General features: G+C 38.1%; 2 protein-coding genes across 2 annotated transcripts; both read left to right on the top strand.

Moving 5' to 3' along the window:
- Positions 1 to 349: 349 nt before the first annotated feature.
- Positions 350 to 5916, top strand: LOC126713677 (ATP-dependent 6-phosphofructokinase 3-like). The gene is made up of 13 exons (XM_050413506.1): positions 350 to 716; positions 1084 to 1130; positions 1250 to 1289; positions 1700 to 1762; positions 1864 to 2001; positions 3215 to 3373; positions 3501 to 3554; positions 3712 to 3780; positions 3900 to 4029; positions 4409 to 4674; positions 4777 to 4825; positions 4943 to 5097; positions 5469 to 5916. Exons 1-13 carry the CDS (start codon positions 570 to 572, stop codon positions 5670 to 5672), a joined length of 1521 nt encoding a protein of 506 aa, XP_050269463.1. The 5' UTR covers positions 350 to 569; the 3' UTR covers positions 5673 to 5916.
- Positions 5917 to 12496: 6580 nt separating this feature from the next.
- On the top strand, positions 12497 to 13267 carry LOC126698865 (uncharacterized). The gene has a single exon (XM_050396373.1). It carries the CDS (start codon positions 12497 to 12499, stop codon positions 13265 to 13267), a length of 771 nt encoding a protein of 256 aa, XP_050252330.1.

Raw genomic sequence — 13267 nt, 5'->3', positions numbered from 1 at the left:
ACGTACTAAAAAAACAAAAAAGATAAACTTTTCTTTAATATTTGCTACAGCATCAGAAAAGCAACGAAGCATGAATTAATTGACAATGTCACAATAGTGATTTACCATTTTAAGAAAAGAAAAAAAAAAAAGAAAAAAAAAAAAGAAAAGAAATAAATAAGTTGACCAACTTGACACCCACGCAATTTCCCATAAGCATGCACCCTCTTCTCCAAGTATCTTCTGTACTCTCCCAACGCCGACGGTGATAATACCTTTTTTAGCTGATATCGTATATTCTTCATTTACTTTGTTACCCAAAAAATAATAATAATAAAAAGAAAAAAGAAAAGAAAAGTAGTAATAAGAAACCACCTGTTTACTTTTCCAACGAAAACCTCTGTCTCTCTCAAACCAGAGCACAAGCTAGCGTTTCAAACCACTAGATTCGGATGGATGAGTGGTCAACAAAAAATAGATATAAGTATGGGACTCTTTGAACGTTATTATTGATTATGATTCTTCTCTGCCAAAGGCTAAAGCTTAATTAATATTTATTGATTCAACTTCAAAGCGTTGGGTTGGTGGTGATGGCTGCAGCTGCCAATAATAGTAACAGTATTAGTATTAGTAATAGTAATAGTAACAGTAGTAGTAAGCCAAAGATCGTTACCGGTTCCGCCGGTTATGTTCTTGAAGATGTTCCTCATTTGACAGATTATATTCCTCATCTTCCTGTACGGCCCTCTCTTCTCTTACTTCATATTTCAACTTTTTTTTTTTTTTTTTTTGGGCTGCGGAAAGTAAACAAGTCCAGTTTCTCTGCTATAAGCGAAATTAGTCGGAGTTAACGGTTTCTGTATTCTCTATATATTAAGGCTCTTATAATTTATTTTGTAGAATTTGTTTCACTTTTATTAGTTTTTTGTTTGGAGGAAACTTTTCCAATTTACTATGTTAATTTTGAATACTAGGAACCGTTGCTATTTTTTTTTTTTTTTTTTTTTGGGTTCATTTTATAAATTATGGCCTTAAAACAATTTAGCTTTTACTTTCACTAATGAATTAATTAGTGTGGTTAAATTGGTGATTTTTATTTGACAGACCTACTCGAATCCATTGCAAGACAATCCTGCATACTCAGTTGTTAAGTGAGTTACTTTCTCCATAGATTTCTGTTATGCAATTAACTTTGCGTGTTTTTTCTCGGTAATGTTTTGGTTAGAATTGATGATTCAAATTGAGATATTTGTGTATTGCCATTTGCCAGGCAGTATTTTGTCAATGTGGATGACACTGTTGCTCAGAAGGTCAGTTTCTTCATTGGACTCATTTTGTTACCTCCCAAAGAGGATTATTTTTTCATATATTATCTTTATGATTTTTGGGGCAAAAAAAGAAAAAAGAAAAGAAAAGAGCATTATGCAATCAGTGATGTTCTTGACTTTGTACTTTGTAGCTAATTATTGAAAGTAAAAATGTTTGAAAGAGGGCCTGGCCTGCCTGGATGTTTATGCCACAAACTTCTGGGTATGGATGACCGGCATGAAAGGTATCTGTTATAAGTAGGTTCCCTCTGATCCAAATACATGGGAGACAAGTTGTTGTAGGAATAGGATGCAAGTTTATTTACCATTTTTTTTTTTTTTTGGTTAATTGGTGGATTAGAAGCAATAATTTTAAAATTCATAGATTTTTGTCTTTGTCTTTGCTTTTGCAGATTGTTGTTCACAAGAATAGTCCAAGAGGGACACATTTTCGACGTGCTGGACCCCGTCAACGGGTATGTGTTTTTGTTTGTTTTGTGTGCTTTTTACACATAGGAATTGAACTAATTGAAAACTATATGTTTGTCATTGATGTTTGTTGTTCAATGTTGTTCAGATGTATTTTGAGTCAGACGATGTTCATGCTTGTATTGTGACGTGTGGGGGTCTCTGTCCTGGCCTGAACACAGTGATCAGGGAAATAGTATGTGGCTTGCACCATATGTATGGCGTAAAGAAAGTTCTGGGGATTGATGTAAGTGATTATTACGATCTCTTCTTTAGTACCTTTCATATAGATTTTATTGCAGCCCCCTCACCAACCCTCACAGGTACACACACAGTCACACCCACATACAGGTGTAATGAAAAGAAAAAGCCCTGAATTGCTTGATAAAGAATTTGTGATCAGTCATGATTGCAACATTAATGGGGACAGGTTTAATACCTTTCATGTAGTTTGCATTCGGAAGGATAAAATGAAAACCAAAGCGACCTTGCTTTTTCCCTGATTTAAAACTGAGGGGTATTTTGTATATTTTGCTGACATATATTGCCCCTTTTTACATTTTTCCTTTCCAGAAGTGTGCTTAGGCTAGTTAATGCTAAGGGAACTGCTAATACATGCATTATTGCATAGTTCTCTCCTGATGGGACAGTTGGGCTTTTTTGCACTAAACTATACTAACAAAGAAAGAGAGACTAATTACCTTACAAAACTGCCTATTCCACCTTCGACCCAACCAGGAGAGAACACAGGGGTCAAGCCAAGTCCTTACCTGCCTGAATGGAATTAATATCTCCTTCGTCTGGTCGAGGAGGGATTCAAACCCCCGGCACCGTGGTTCGTAGCCATGTGCTTTAATCCTCTAGAATTGTCTGATTCTGGTACTAGAGAAATGAACAAAGACTCAGACTAGCAACTGGTGGGCTCACCTAAATGTAATGGCAGGATAGATGTGGTTGCGATATCCTTCAAAGGAGTAGTTCCCAAACCTGGAGCTACTTTACCATATTCCGAATTCAATGATTTCAGTAAATCCCCTACAATGGTTCGGCAGATTTAGTTTCCTATATATCATTCATGTGGTACTTCATTATAATATAATCATTCATTGTGCACTCATAAGCATTTAATATCTAGAACTAGAAAGGAATCAGGATATTTGTTGAAAAAAGATTGTCAAGTTTTCAAAATTCATTGAAGTATTAATGACATTGGTCAACGTGGTGCCCTGCTGGTGCAGGGCGTCATTGCCATTTGAATTAATTTGCTGTTTTAACTAAATAAAAATAAATAGATAAATGCGGTGGCCTACTCATTGCCCACATGAATTTAATGCCTTCCCTGGCTTGGAAGACGCGCAATTTTGTAAATTCATCATGTCAACATTTTGGCTTTAGAAGCACTTGAATAATGTACATAATTTGGTGGCGTCAATAATTAATGAAGTTGATGGATTGTTTAGGGAGGATACAGGGGTTTTTATGCTCGAAATACAGTTCCTTTAACTCCTAAGGTTGTGAATGATATCCATAAACGAGGTGGAACTATCCTTGGGACGTCACGAGGTGGCCATAATACCTCAAAGATAGTTGACAGCATTCAAGATCGGGGGATAAACCAGGTATATATTATGTTTTTAATCTGGTTTGACAATCAATTAAGAGTTTGATATATGCATTTTGTGTGACCTAGGCTAAATGTGCCTCTCAAATTTTTGGGCATTTGATTTATAGCTCTCTGGATCTCAGGTTTACATAATTGGAGGAGATGGAACTCAAAAAGGGGCATCTGTCATATTTGAGGTGATTTTTCCATTTTTAGAATTGCTAATACAAAAATCCATTTATGAATTATTCAATTGTTTGAGATTCTTGACAACCCCAAAAAGAAAAGGTCAAGGTGCATTTGATGTGTAGCTGATTTCCATCACCTTATGCAAACGATTATTAATTTACACAGGAAATTAGAAGGCGTGGTCTCAAAGTTGCAGTTGCTGGAATCCCCAAAACCATCGATAATGATATTCCGGTATATCTCTTGGGTTGCCTAAGTGCTGGATTCGCTATGTTAAATATAATGCTAATTATCCCACAGCTATTACTACCAGAGTTATAGATTTGAATGCATGCTATTTCTTGCTACTTTAGGTTATTGACAAGTCCTTCGGCTTTGACACTGCTGTTGAGGAGGCTCAGCGTGCTATTAATGCAGCACATGTTGAATCTGAAAGTATTGAGAATGGTATTGGGGTTGTGAAGCTAATGGGTCGCTACAGTGGTAAGTTTTCTGTTTGTATATGTTGCCATCCTCCATTCATCACCTAACTAGAGTAGCCTTCACATCCATCAGTCTATAGTAATCATTAAGAAATCAGTCAAGTTATGTTATTTAGATGTAACAATCAATTTCTGCACCTTGATTCAGATGGTAAATTGCAAGATTTCTTTACTCTTCATGGACACATTGAAAATTGACGGGGGTTCTTGATTTATTCTTCCATGTTTAAATCTTTTTTTTCTTTTTTTTTTTGTTTTATTTCCCAAACACTTTATTGTTTCCTTGGCATACTTGTAGTGTGTGTTTCTCTTTCTTGATAGAATTAGCCATTGACTTTCATTTTCATGAGAATGTACTAACTTACATTGCTATGGTGCAGGGTTCATTGCAATGCATGCTACTCTTGCCAGCCGAGACGTGGATTGTTGTTTGATTCCTGAGTTACCCTTTTATCTTGAAGGCCCAGGTGGGCTTTTTGAATATATAGAGAAACGGCTCAGAGAAAATGGGCATATGGTTCTTGTCATAGCTGAAGGCGCTGGTCAGGATCTGCTTTCTGAGAGCATCCAATCCCTGGATAAGCAGGATGCTTCTGGAAACAAGCTTCTCCAAGATGTCGGGCTTTGGATATCGCAGAAAATTAAGGTGTGGATTTAAAGTAAATTTTCTTGCGTTGTATGTATTTCTTATACTTTGAGATTCTATTGTGCAAATACGCTTAGATTAATTTAATTACTGATTTTGCAGGATCATTTTTCCAAACAAAATAAGATGGTCATAAACCTCAAATATATAGGTTAGTAATATTTTATGGTATAAGATGTTCTGGCTGGCATTGCCTTGCTTGTACTTTGTATAGAATATTACCTATAATACAATGTTCTAATATCATAAATCATTACTTCTTTGGCAGATCCTACTTATATGATCAGAGCTATTCCAAGCAATGCCTCAGACAATGTATATTGCACACTTCTTGCTCAAAGTGCTGTTCATGGGGCAATGGCAGGCTATACAGGATTCACGGTTGGGCCTGTCAATGGAAGACATTCTTACATACCCTTCTATGTGAGTCTACCCCTTGCTTAAATTATATCCGATAATGCTTCCCCTTTTTGATGTATTTCATGGTTGTAGCTTTTCTCTTGCATGATACTCTAATCTACCATATTGTAATCATGAAATTTCTTCCTTACATTATATATCTAAAAGATCATATATGTTTCATCTAATAATCTTTGTCAATTGCTAGTCTTCTGTTATGGCAAGGTCATCATTTCTGTTGTATAAAAATTGAGTTAGGTGGAACCATTGATTTTTCAATTTGCATTAGGAACAAAATGAATTGAAATCTCTCTCCATAACTGCAACATTCTTTTCATGGTAGCAACACTTATTTCCCCTAACACTGGGTTACTTATTGGATGGTTGGCCTGCAGCGGATTATTGAGAAGCAGAACAAGGTTGTGATAACTGATAGAATGTGGGCTAGGCTTCTGTCTTCAACAAATCAGCCGAGCTTCTTGAGTGCTAAAGATGTCATTGAAGACAAGAAAGAGGAAGAACTGTCCACCCAGATGGTTGATGAGATGGAATATTCAGATGACAGTTTGGAGAAAAAGGTCATCAGCTATACCGGTTGAGTCTTATGTAATCCTTTCTGTGTGGTTGCTGCCATTGCTGTGTAGCCTACAGTTAAAGACCAGTAGTTTTTTTAAAAATATATATATAAATATTAGTAGTTATTTTTTACTCACCCTTCTCTGTTGTAAGTGACATTTGGTGGTTAATTTTTGGCTTTCCAATTTCATGAGATGCATGTGGAAAAGTTAGCTCACTTCATCAAAATTCTCTATTCTAATAAATTATTTGTGCGGATGTCATGGATTTAAGGGATTTCATATGCTTTTTTTGATAATCCAGCAAATTGTATTAGAGCACACAGGAAACAAACCTGCTTTGCATAAAACACAGAGCAGGAACAGATTACTGCACAGCCAAAAACAATGGCAATCCACAACACAACCTTACCTAAGGAACAGGGGCGTGGCTATGTGTAAGGATAGGCAAAATTTTGAAAATATATATAAAATTATTTTAATGTTTTCAAAATTTAGTCTACAAAAATAAGAGTTCCCCCCTCAAATATTTGATTTAGTCCAATGATGCTCTTAAAAAAAAAAAATTGTCTAATAATTATAGAGACATAACATTATTTTTCATAATTCTATTTTTTATTGTAAAATGTGCTCTTATATTTATTAAATATTTGATAAAGTTTGGCACCAAACATGTTTAAATCTATATCTTTTTCAACTCGTTATCTGATAATTAACAAGTCATTAACTCATTAAAAAAATATTGTCACTAAAACTACACATGAAATGTCTCTTTAGTTGCTACGTAATGGGTTAGAGCAAGATAACTTCAAATATATTTGAGGCTTAATTTTTTCCTCCAAGTTTTGGATCATTTATATTTTTGAAAATTTTATTAGTTCAATTGAAAGATTTTTTACTTATTTTAGTATAAAATTTGATCATTTGTATAAAAAGTGAAACTTTTTAAGAATTTCACTATAAAAATAGTAAAAATTGAATTTTATTTTATGAATGATTGCCATCAAACATAATAGTGATTGAAAATACTAAGTTTTTTGTGTGTGTGTGTATAACTTATCAAATAAAAAAGTTTGTGTATATAATATAAAAACATGTGTACATATGTGTGTGTGGAGAGTTGTCTTGATAAATATATTAGTACTACAACTTGGCCCCCAAACAAAAAATCGTGGCTCCGCCCTTGCTAAGGAACCCAACAAACCAATACAAAGAGCCTAGCCTACCCTGACAAAAAAGCAGGGTAGGAACCAAAAAAAACCAGCCAAAAAGGCAAGCAACAGTTCACCCCCAAACTAGGGGAACCCACTTGATTAAGTACAATTAACAACAGGCATACAACCAAACATTTATCAGCACAGCAATCAACTTTTAAGCAAATCTTAGCTCGTTTGGAGGATTGAAATAGAGATTCACCAATTAGAGCAGATGATTCTGTTAATAGGGGTGAATGTATCTCAACAAGCAAATCAGCTCTTGCTTTGACATCTTTGTTATTTTGTACTTCAGTTAATATGGATCCACACATTGTGGGTGGAAGCATTCCTTTGCAACCAAATATCATACAAAGAAGCCCACCAAGCCAATTTACGATTCACCGCCATTAATTCTCTTCCTTGAGGTGCTAGATGCTCCATTCACTAGGTTAGGCCATGCCAGGCAAGGGTAGGGGACCAAACATAATGACATAAAAATTCTCTTAGTGAAGGAACAATAATAGAAGGATTGAAAAAAAAAATAGTTCTTAAAAGGGAGCAGTGATTACACTCTCTCCTCTGTAGCATAGGGTTTCCCTTCTACCCGAGAAGGACATTGTGTTCCCTCTAGTAACAACGTTACTTGTAGGGCTTTGTTTTTACTTTACAGTGCTATCTCCCTTTGTGTTTTGGACAGCATATAGTGTGGCATAGCAATATGGAGGAACTAGCTAAAAGATGGAAAAGGCTTTCACTAACGAAAATTGAAGGGAATAAGGTGGACTTGACAAGTGATATGAAGAAGCTAGACTTTGTTTTGGCCGCAAAGTTTTTCACTCGTAGGACGTTGAACATAGAAGCGTTGGCTAAAAATTTTCATCCATTATGGCATACAAAAGGAAGATTTGAGGTGAGTGATGGAGGTGACAATGTACTTTTGTTCAAGTTTGAGTTGGACGTGGATGCAGAGAAGGTTATTCAAGGAGAAACATGGGCTTTTGATAGACATCTGTTGCTTTCCAGAGGTATGATGGCTTTGTCCCGATCCATGAAATGCTCTTTGAGAAGATTGCCTTTTGGGTTCAAATTCACAACCTCCTGTTATCACTTTTAATGGTCGAAGCGACAATCAAAATTGGTGAAACACTAGAGGCAGTCATAAAACCAAAGGATACTGGGCAAATGAAATGTGGGAGTTTTATGAGAGTCCAAGTTGAGGTGGATATCACCAAGCCACTATGTAGGGGACGTAAAATCTCATGGGAGCAGAAAGAGGATGGGTGGGTTGCATTTATGTATGAACGGTTGCCGAATATCTGTTATTGGTATGGCCACATTTCTTATGATGACAAAGACTGTGTCATTTGGATTAGTAGCAAGGGCTTCTTAAGGGTTGATGATCGGTAGTTTGGCCCGTGGATAAGGGCATCTTAGTACAATCACGCAAGGAAGGCATTTGTTAAGGTGGAAGGTTATGATAAATCGGGGAACTCTAAATCACCACCATGAGCGTCGAGCATCTCTCAAACCGGCTTGCTGCCCCACATGCAAGCTGGGTAGTACCTGGATGCTGAAGATGTCATGGATGCAATGGGAAGGTGTGGGTCGAATCTGATAGGGGTAGAAGCGATGGAGACCTAGAATTGCAATGGTACACCAGTGAACGAAGAAGAACAATTAGAGCATAGAGTCTTGGAATCACAGAAACATATTTCAAATTTTGAGGAGATAATTCAGGATATTGATGATGTTATCCACAACGATTTGGTGATTTCAAATTCACACGAAGCATATCTTGAATTAATGATAAATCCTGAAGCAAGTAGCTGTAATCTGGTGGACATAGAAGTCGTAAAGGATAACCCTATCATCCCAATTTTAAATTCAAACGAAGTTTCACAATTGATGAGGTTGTGTACCACAAATCCGGGAGGTGAGCTTGTTGTAGGTTGGGAGACTACTAGCTCAGGTAAGAAAATACACAAAGATCGGCCCAAGAAGAATTCAACTAAAGGTAAGTGTGTTCAAGAGTTTAAACCTGGCTCAACTAAATAGAATTTACATAATGACAGCAATGAAAAAAGAGGTACAAGACATAGGAATTGGAAAAAGTTGATGGAATGAGATCAAAGCCATAGCATGTGTACTCCATTGGAAGCAGATGTTGGGCAAAAGAGGAAACCTAATATGGAAAGGATTAGCAAGAACATGGGATTATGTTGGAGAAGAAATTGAAGTCGGTAGAAGTTGAAGAAACTATTTGAGCGGCGGAGGTTGCTGGGCAACCCCGTTGGGCCCAATGAGTCTCCTAAGCTGGAACTACCGGGGCTTGGAAACCTCCGGACAGTTAAAACCTTGGAAAAGATAGCGAATAAAAAAGAGCCCGTTATTGTCTTTTTGATGGATACAAAGTCAAATCGAGAGTGGATGTCAGAGGTGAAGGATAAGTGTAACATAAAGAATGGTTTTATTGCTCCTAGTAAAGGTAATAGTGGTGGCCTAGCGTTATTGTGGAAGGAAGAGATTATGGTGGATGTGAAGACGTATTCTCATGACCACATTGATGCATGGGTGAATGGGGGGTTTAACTGTGGGATGGTGGCACCTCACAAGGTTCTATGGCAACCCCGAGACAGCAAAATGTCCTGAATCTTGGGCAAAATTGAAGCACTTAAAAGGTACATCTTCTTTACCATGGTTAGTTATAGGGGATTTTAACAAAATCATGGGCCTCTCAAAGAAGGAAAGTGGTAGTATAAGACTGAGAAGACAGATGGAACAAGTTGTGGACACCTTACGTGATGTAGGATTCATTGGGCCGAAGTTCACTTGGATTTACCAACAAGCAGATGGAACTCAGATTTGGGAAAGATTGGATAGAGCCCTCGCAACACCAGAATGGATGGACTTATTTCCTGTAGCAAAACTCCATCATCTCTCCTCTTTAGCATTGGATCACTCACCACTATCTCTCCACTTTGCACATAGGCGGATGAAAAAGAAAACAATGAGAACTTTCAGGTTTGAATCCATGTGGTTAAAGGATAGCAAATGTAAGGATGTGGTCAAGACAGCGTGGGAGAGTGGATTAATGTCAGCCACAAATTGGGTTTTGAGAAGCTACTTAGATCGGTGTAAGGCTGATTTTTCTGCCTGGAATATTGTAGAGTTTAGGTACATGGGAAGGTCAATTGCTGAGCTCCAATCCAAATTAGAATGGCTTGAGTTACAACCATCAACACTAGAATTGATTAAGGCAATGAAGCATACTAGAGTTGAACTAAATTGCTGGCTGGATAAAGAAGATGAGATGTGGCGTCAACGATCATGACTTAACTGGTTTCAAGCAGGGGATAGAAACACAAGCTTTTTTCATGCAAAAGCCTTAGCACAATACAAGAAGAATTTATGGAAGGATTGCTTGATGCTGATGGAGTATGGCAAACAGATGAAACAAAAATGGAGGATATTGCAGTGGATTATTACAACAATCTTTTCACCTCTAGTAACCTTGAGGAGTTCATTGAGCTTCTTATTGCAGTTCAACTGAAGGTGTCTACAGCTATGAATGAGAGGTTGCTTTGGCTTTTTATGGAGAATGAAGTCAGATTGGCGTTGAAAAAAATGTACCCCCTCAAAGCTCCAGGCCCAGATGGTATGCCCCCTCTATTCTTCCAGCATTTCTAGAGTACAAGTGGTTTGGTGGTCACAAAAATGGTACTTGATTTCCTTAACCTTGGTATATCTCCTCCTAATTTCAATGAAACTCATATTGTGCTTATCCCAAAAGTAAAAGAACTAAAGAAAATTACTGACTATAGACCTATTAACTTATGTAATGTTGTATATAAGATTGCATCAAAAGCTATTGCAAATAGGCTAAAAAAGGTCTTACCATCTATTATTAGTGAAACCCAAAGTGCTTTTGTGCATGAAAGGTTAATCATTGATAATGTGCTGGCAGCCTTTGAAACCATGCACCGCATTAGTCAGAAAAAAGGTGGAAGGGTGGGGGAGATGGCTCTTAAGTTTGATATGAGTGAATCGTATGATAGGATGGAGTGGAGATGTTTGGAGAAAATAATGGAAAATTTGGGTTTTACTAAGAAGTGCAAAAACTTGATCATGCAGTGTGTCACCACTATCACCTATGCCATAAAAATTAATGGGAGCTCGAGGGATCACATTAAGCCATCCAGGGGAATCCGACAAGGAGACCCCATATAATCTTACCTATTTCTTTTGTGTGCAGAACGCTTATCAGCACTGATCAAAGCTTCAGTAGACGATGGCCAGATGGAGGGTGTTATTGTATGTCGGGGTGGCCCAAAGTTTTTACATTTATTTTTTGCAGATGACAGCCTGATTTTTTGCAAAGCAACTCTAGCAGAATGTGACTCTCTACAGCATGTTCTAGAAGTATATAAGAGGGCATCAAGGCAACAACTGAACTGGGCAAAAACCTCATTGTTCTTCAGTAGGGACACTCCTAGAGTTGTTCAAGAAGAGGTCAAACAAAGATTTGGAGCTCAAGTGATCAAACAACATGAGAAGTACCTTAGCCTACCATCACTTGTGGGGAGGAACAAAAGAGATACGTTCAATGCTATAAAGGAGAAGCTAGGCAAAACGCTTGCGGGTTGGAAGGAGAAAATGCTATCAAAAGTGGGGAAGGAGATCCTAATCAAAGCAGTAGCCCAAGTCATACTAATCTACACCATGAGTTGCTTCAAACTACTGGACTCTCTTTGTGATGAGTTGAAGAGTATGATTAGGAATTTCTAGTGAGGACAGACACAAGAAGTGAAGAAAATAGCTTGGTTGAGTTGGGAGAAGATGTGCCAACTTAAGTCTAGTGGAGGATTGGGTTTCAAAAATATAAAGCTTTTCAATTTGGCACTCCTTGCCAAACAAGGTTGGCTCCTTCAAGTGGGTCATGATTCCTTGGTATACAAGGTGCTAAAGGCAAAATACTTTCCAAGTAGTGATTTTGTACATGCATCACTTGGAAATAATCCTTCATACACTTGGAGAAGCATCATGGCTGCCCAAGAGCTAGTAAAAAATGGTCTAAGATGGAGGGTAGGGAATGGTGAAAATATTCGGGTGGGGAGTGATGCATGGCTACTAGTTGCATCCACGTATAAAGTTGTATCTCCAAGGAATTTCCTGCACATGGACACTCGAGTTAGTGAGTTGATTGACCCAACAAATGCAAGCTAGAAGTCTGCGGTAGTGGATACATTATTTCTGCCTCATGAAGCTGAAATCATTAAAAGCATTCCTTTTAAGTACCCAGCTGCCTGTAGATAAATTAATTTGGACTGAAACGCAGAATGGTTTTTTTTTTATCTGTGCGGAGTGCCTATTCACTGGTTGTAAAACTAGCCCAATTTGCTACTCATGAGGTCAGTTCAGCTAGCAGCCAAATGAGAAGGTTCTCGAAGTTTGGTTTGGAGACTACCAATTCCTCATAAGATACGTCATTTAGGCTAGAGAGCATGTCGTGATGCTTTACCTACAAAGGCAAATCTGCTGAGGAGGAAGATTGTTCAAGATGACACGTGTGAAAGCCGCGGTATGGGATCGAAGAATAGTGGACACATTTTCTGGAGTTGCCTGAAAGCCCAGGAAGCATGGTCCTATTCGAAAATGGTGCTAAGGTCTAAACAAGGTGATCACCAAACGTTTCTGGACCTGCTGTGGAATGCTTTAATGGTTGAAGGTGCTGGGGAAGACAAGGTAGCACGGGTCATCACAATGGCGTGGGCGTTGTGGCACAATCTTAATGAAGTCAGGCATGGGGGGGAAAGTAAATCTGGGCAAGCCGTGGCTCAGTGGGCAACTCATTATCTCACTGAGTATAGTATGGCAATGGAGGCTACTGCAATCTCAAACCCGGTGGTAGAACAGAGAACATCATGGTCCCCCCCAGCTCCAGGTTGCTTGAAAGTAAATGTAGATGGTGCCATCTTTTCAGCACAGAGAACGGCAGGGATAAAGGTGGTTATCCGAAATGAAGATGGCAGTTTCAAAGCAGCGCTGTCGAAGAAAATTATGGCGTCGTTGGGAGCTGTGGAGGCAGAGGTAAAGGCTTTCAAGGCAAGTCTGCTTCTTGCAAAAGATTTAGGCGTTCATGATATTGTTCTTGAAGGGGACTCAATGATTATTCATAATGCTTTGTGCGAGAGGTCCCCACCCCCAACATCAGTGGCAGCGGTAATTATGGGTATGCAGGATCTGTGCAAAGATTTCAGACGAATTGAGTTCACTCATGTAAGGCGACAGAGTAACAGACTAGCCCACCTCTTAGCTAAACATGCATCTAGCATTGTTGACTGTATTGTTTGGATTGAAGAGATCCCTTGCTGCATTGAGCAAGCTCTTATCCATGATGTACTTTCCTTTTCAAATGTTCAATAA

Source organism: Quercus robur, chromosome 2 (genome assembly GCF_932294415.1).
Source record: "Quercus robur chromosome 2, dhQueRobu3.1, whole genome shotgun sequence".
Lineage (NCBI taxonomy): Eukaryota > Viridiplantae > Streptophyta > Magnoliopsida > Fagales > Fagaceae > Quercus > Quercus robur.
This window is presented reverse-complemented; position numbering and strand designations above follow the sequence as displayed.

Coding starts and splice junctions, on each gene's coding strand:
- LOC126713677 (XM_050413506.1), top strand. CDS start 570: ATGGCTGCAGCTGCCAATAATAGTAACAGTATTAGTATTAGTAATAGT. Junction 3,555..3,711: donor GGGCATCTGTCATATTTGAG/GTGATTTTTCCA, acceptor TAATTTACACAG/GAAATTAGAAGGCGTGGTCT. Junction 4,030..4,408: donor GCTAATGGGTCGCTACAGTG/GTAAGTTTTCTG, acceptor GCTATGGTGCAG/GGTTCATTGCAATGCATGCT.
- LOC126698865 (XM_050396373.1), top strand. CDS start 12,497: ATGGTGCTAAGGTCTAAACAAGGTGATCACCAAACGTTTCTGGACCTG.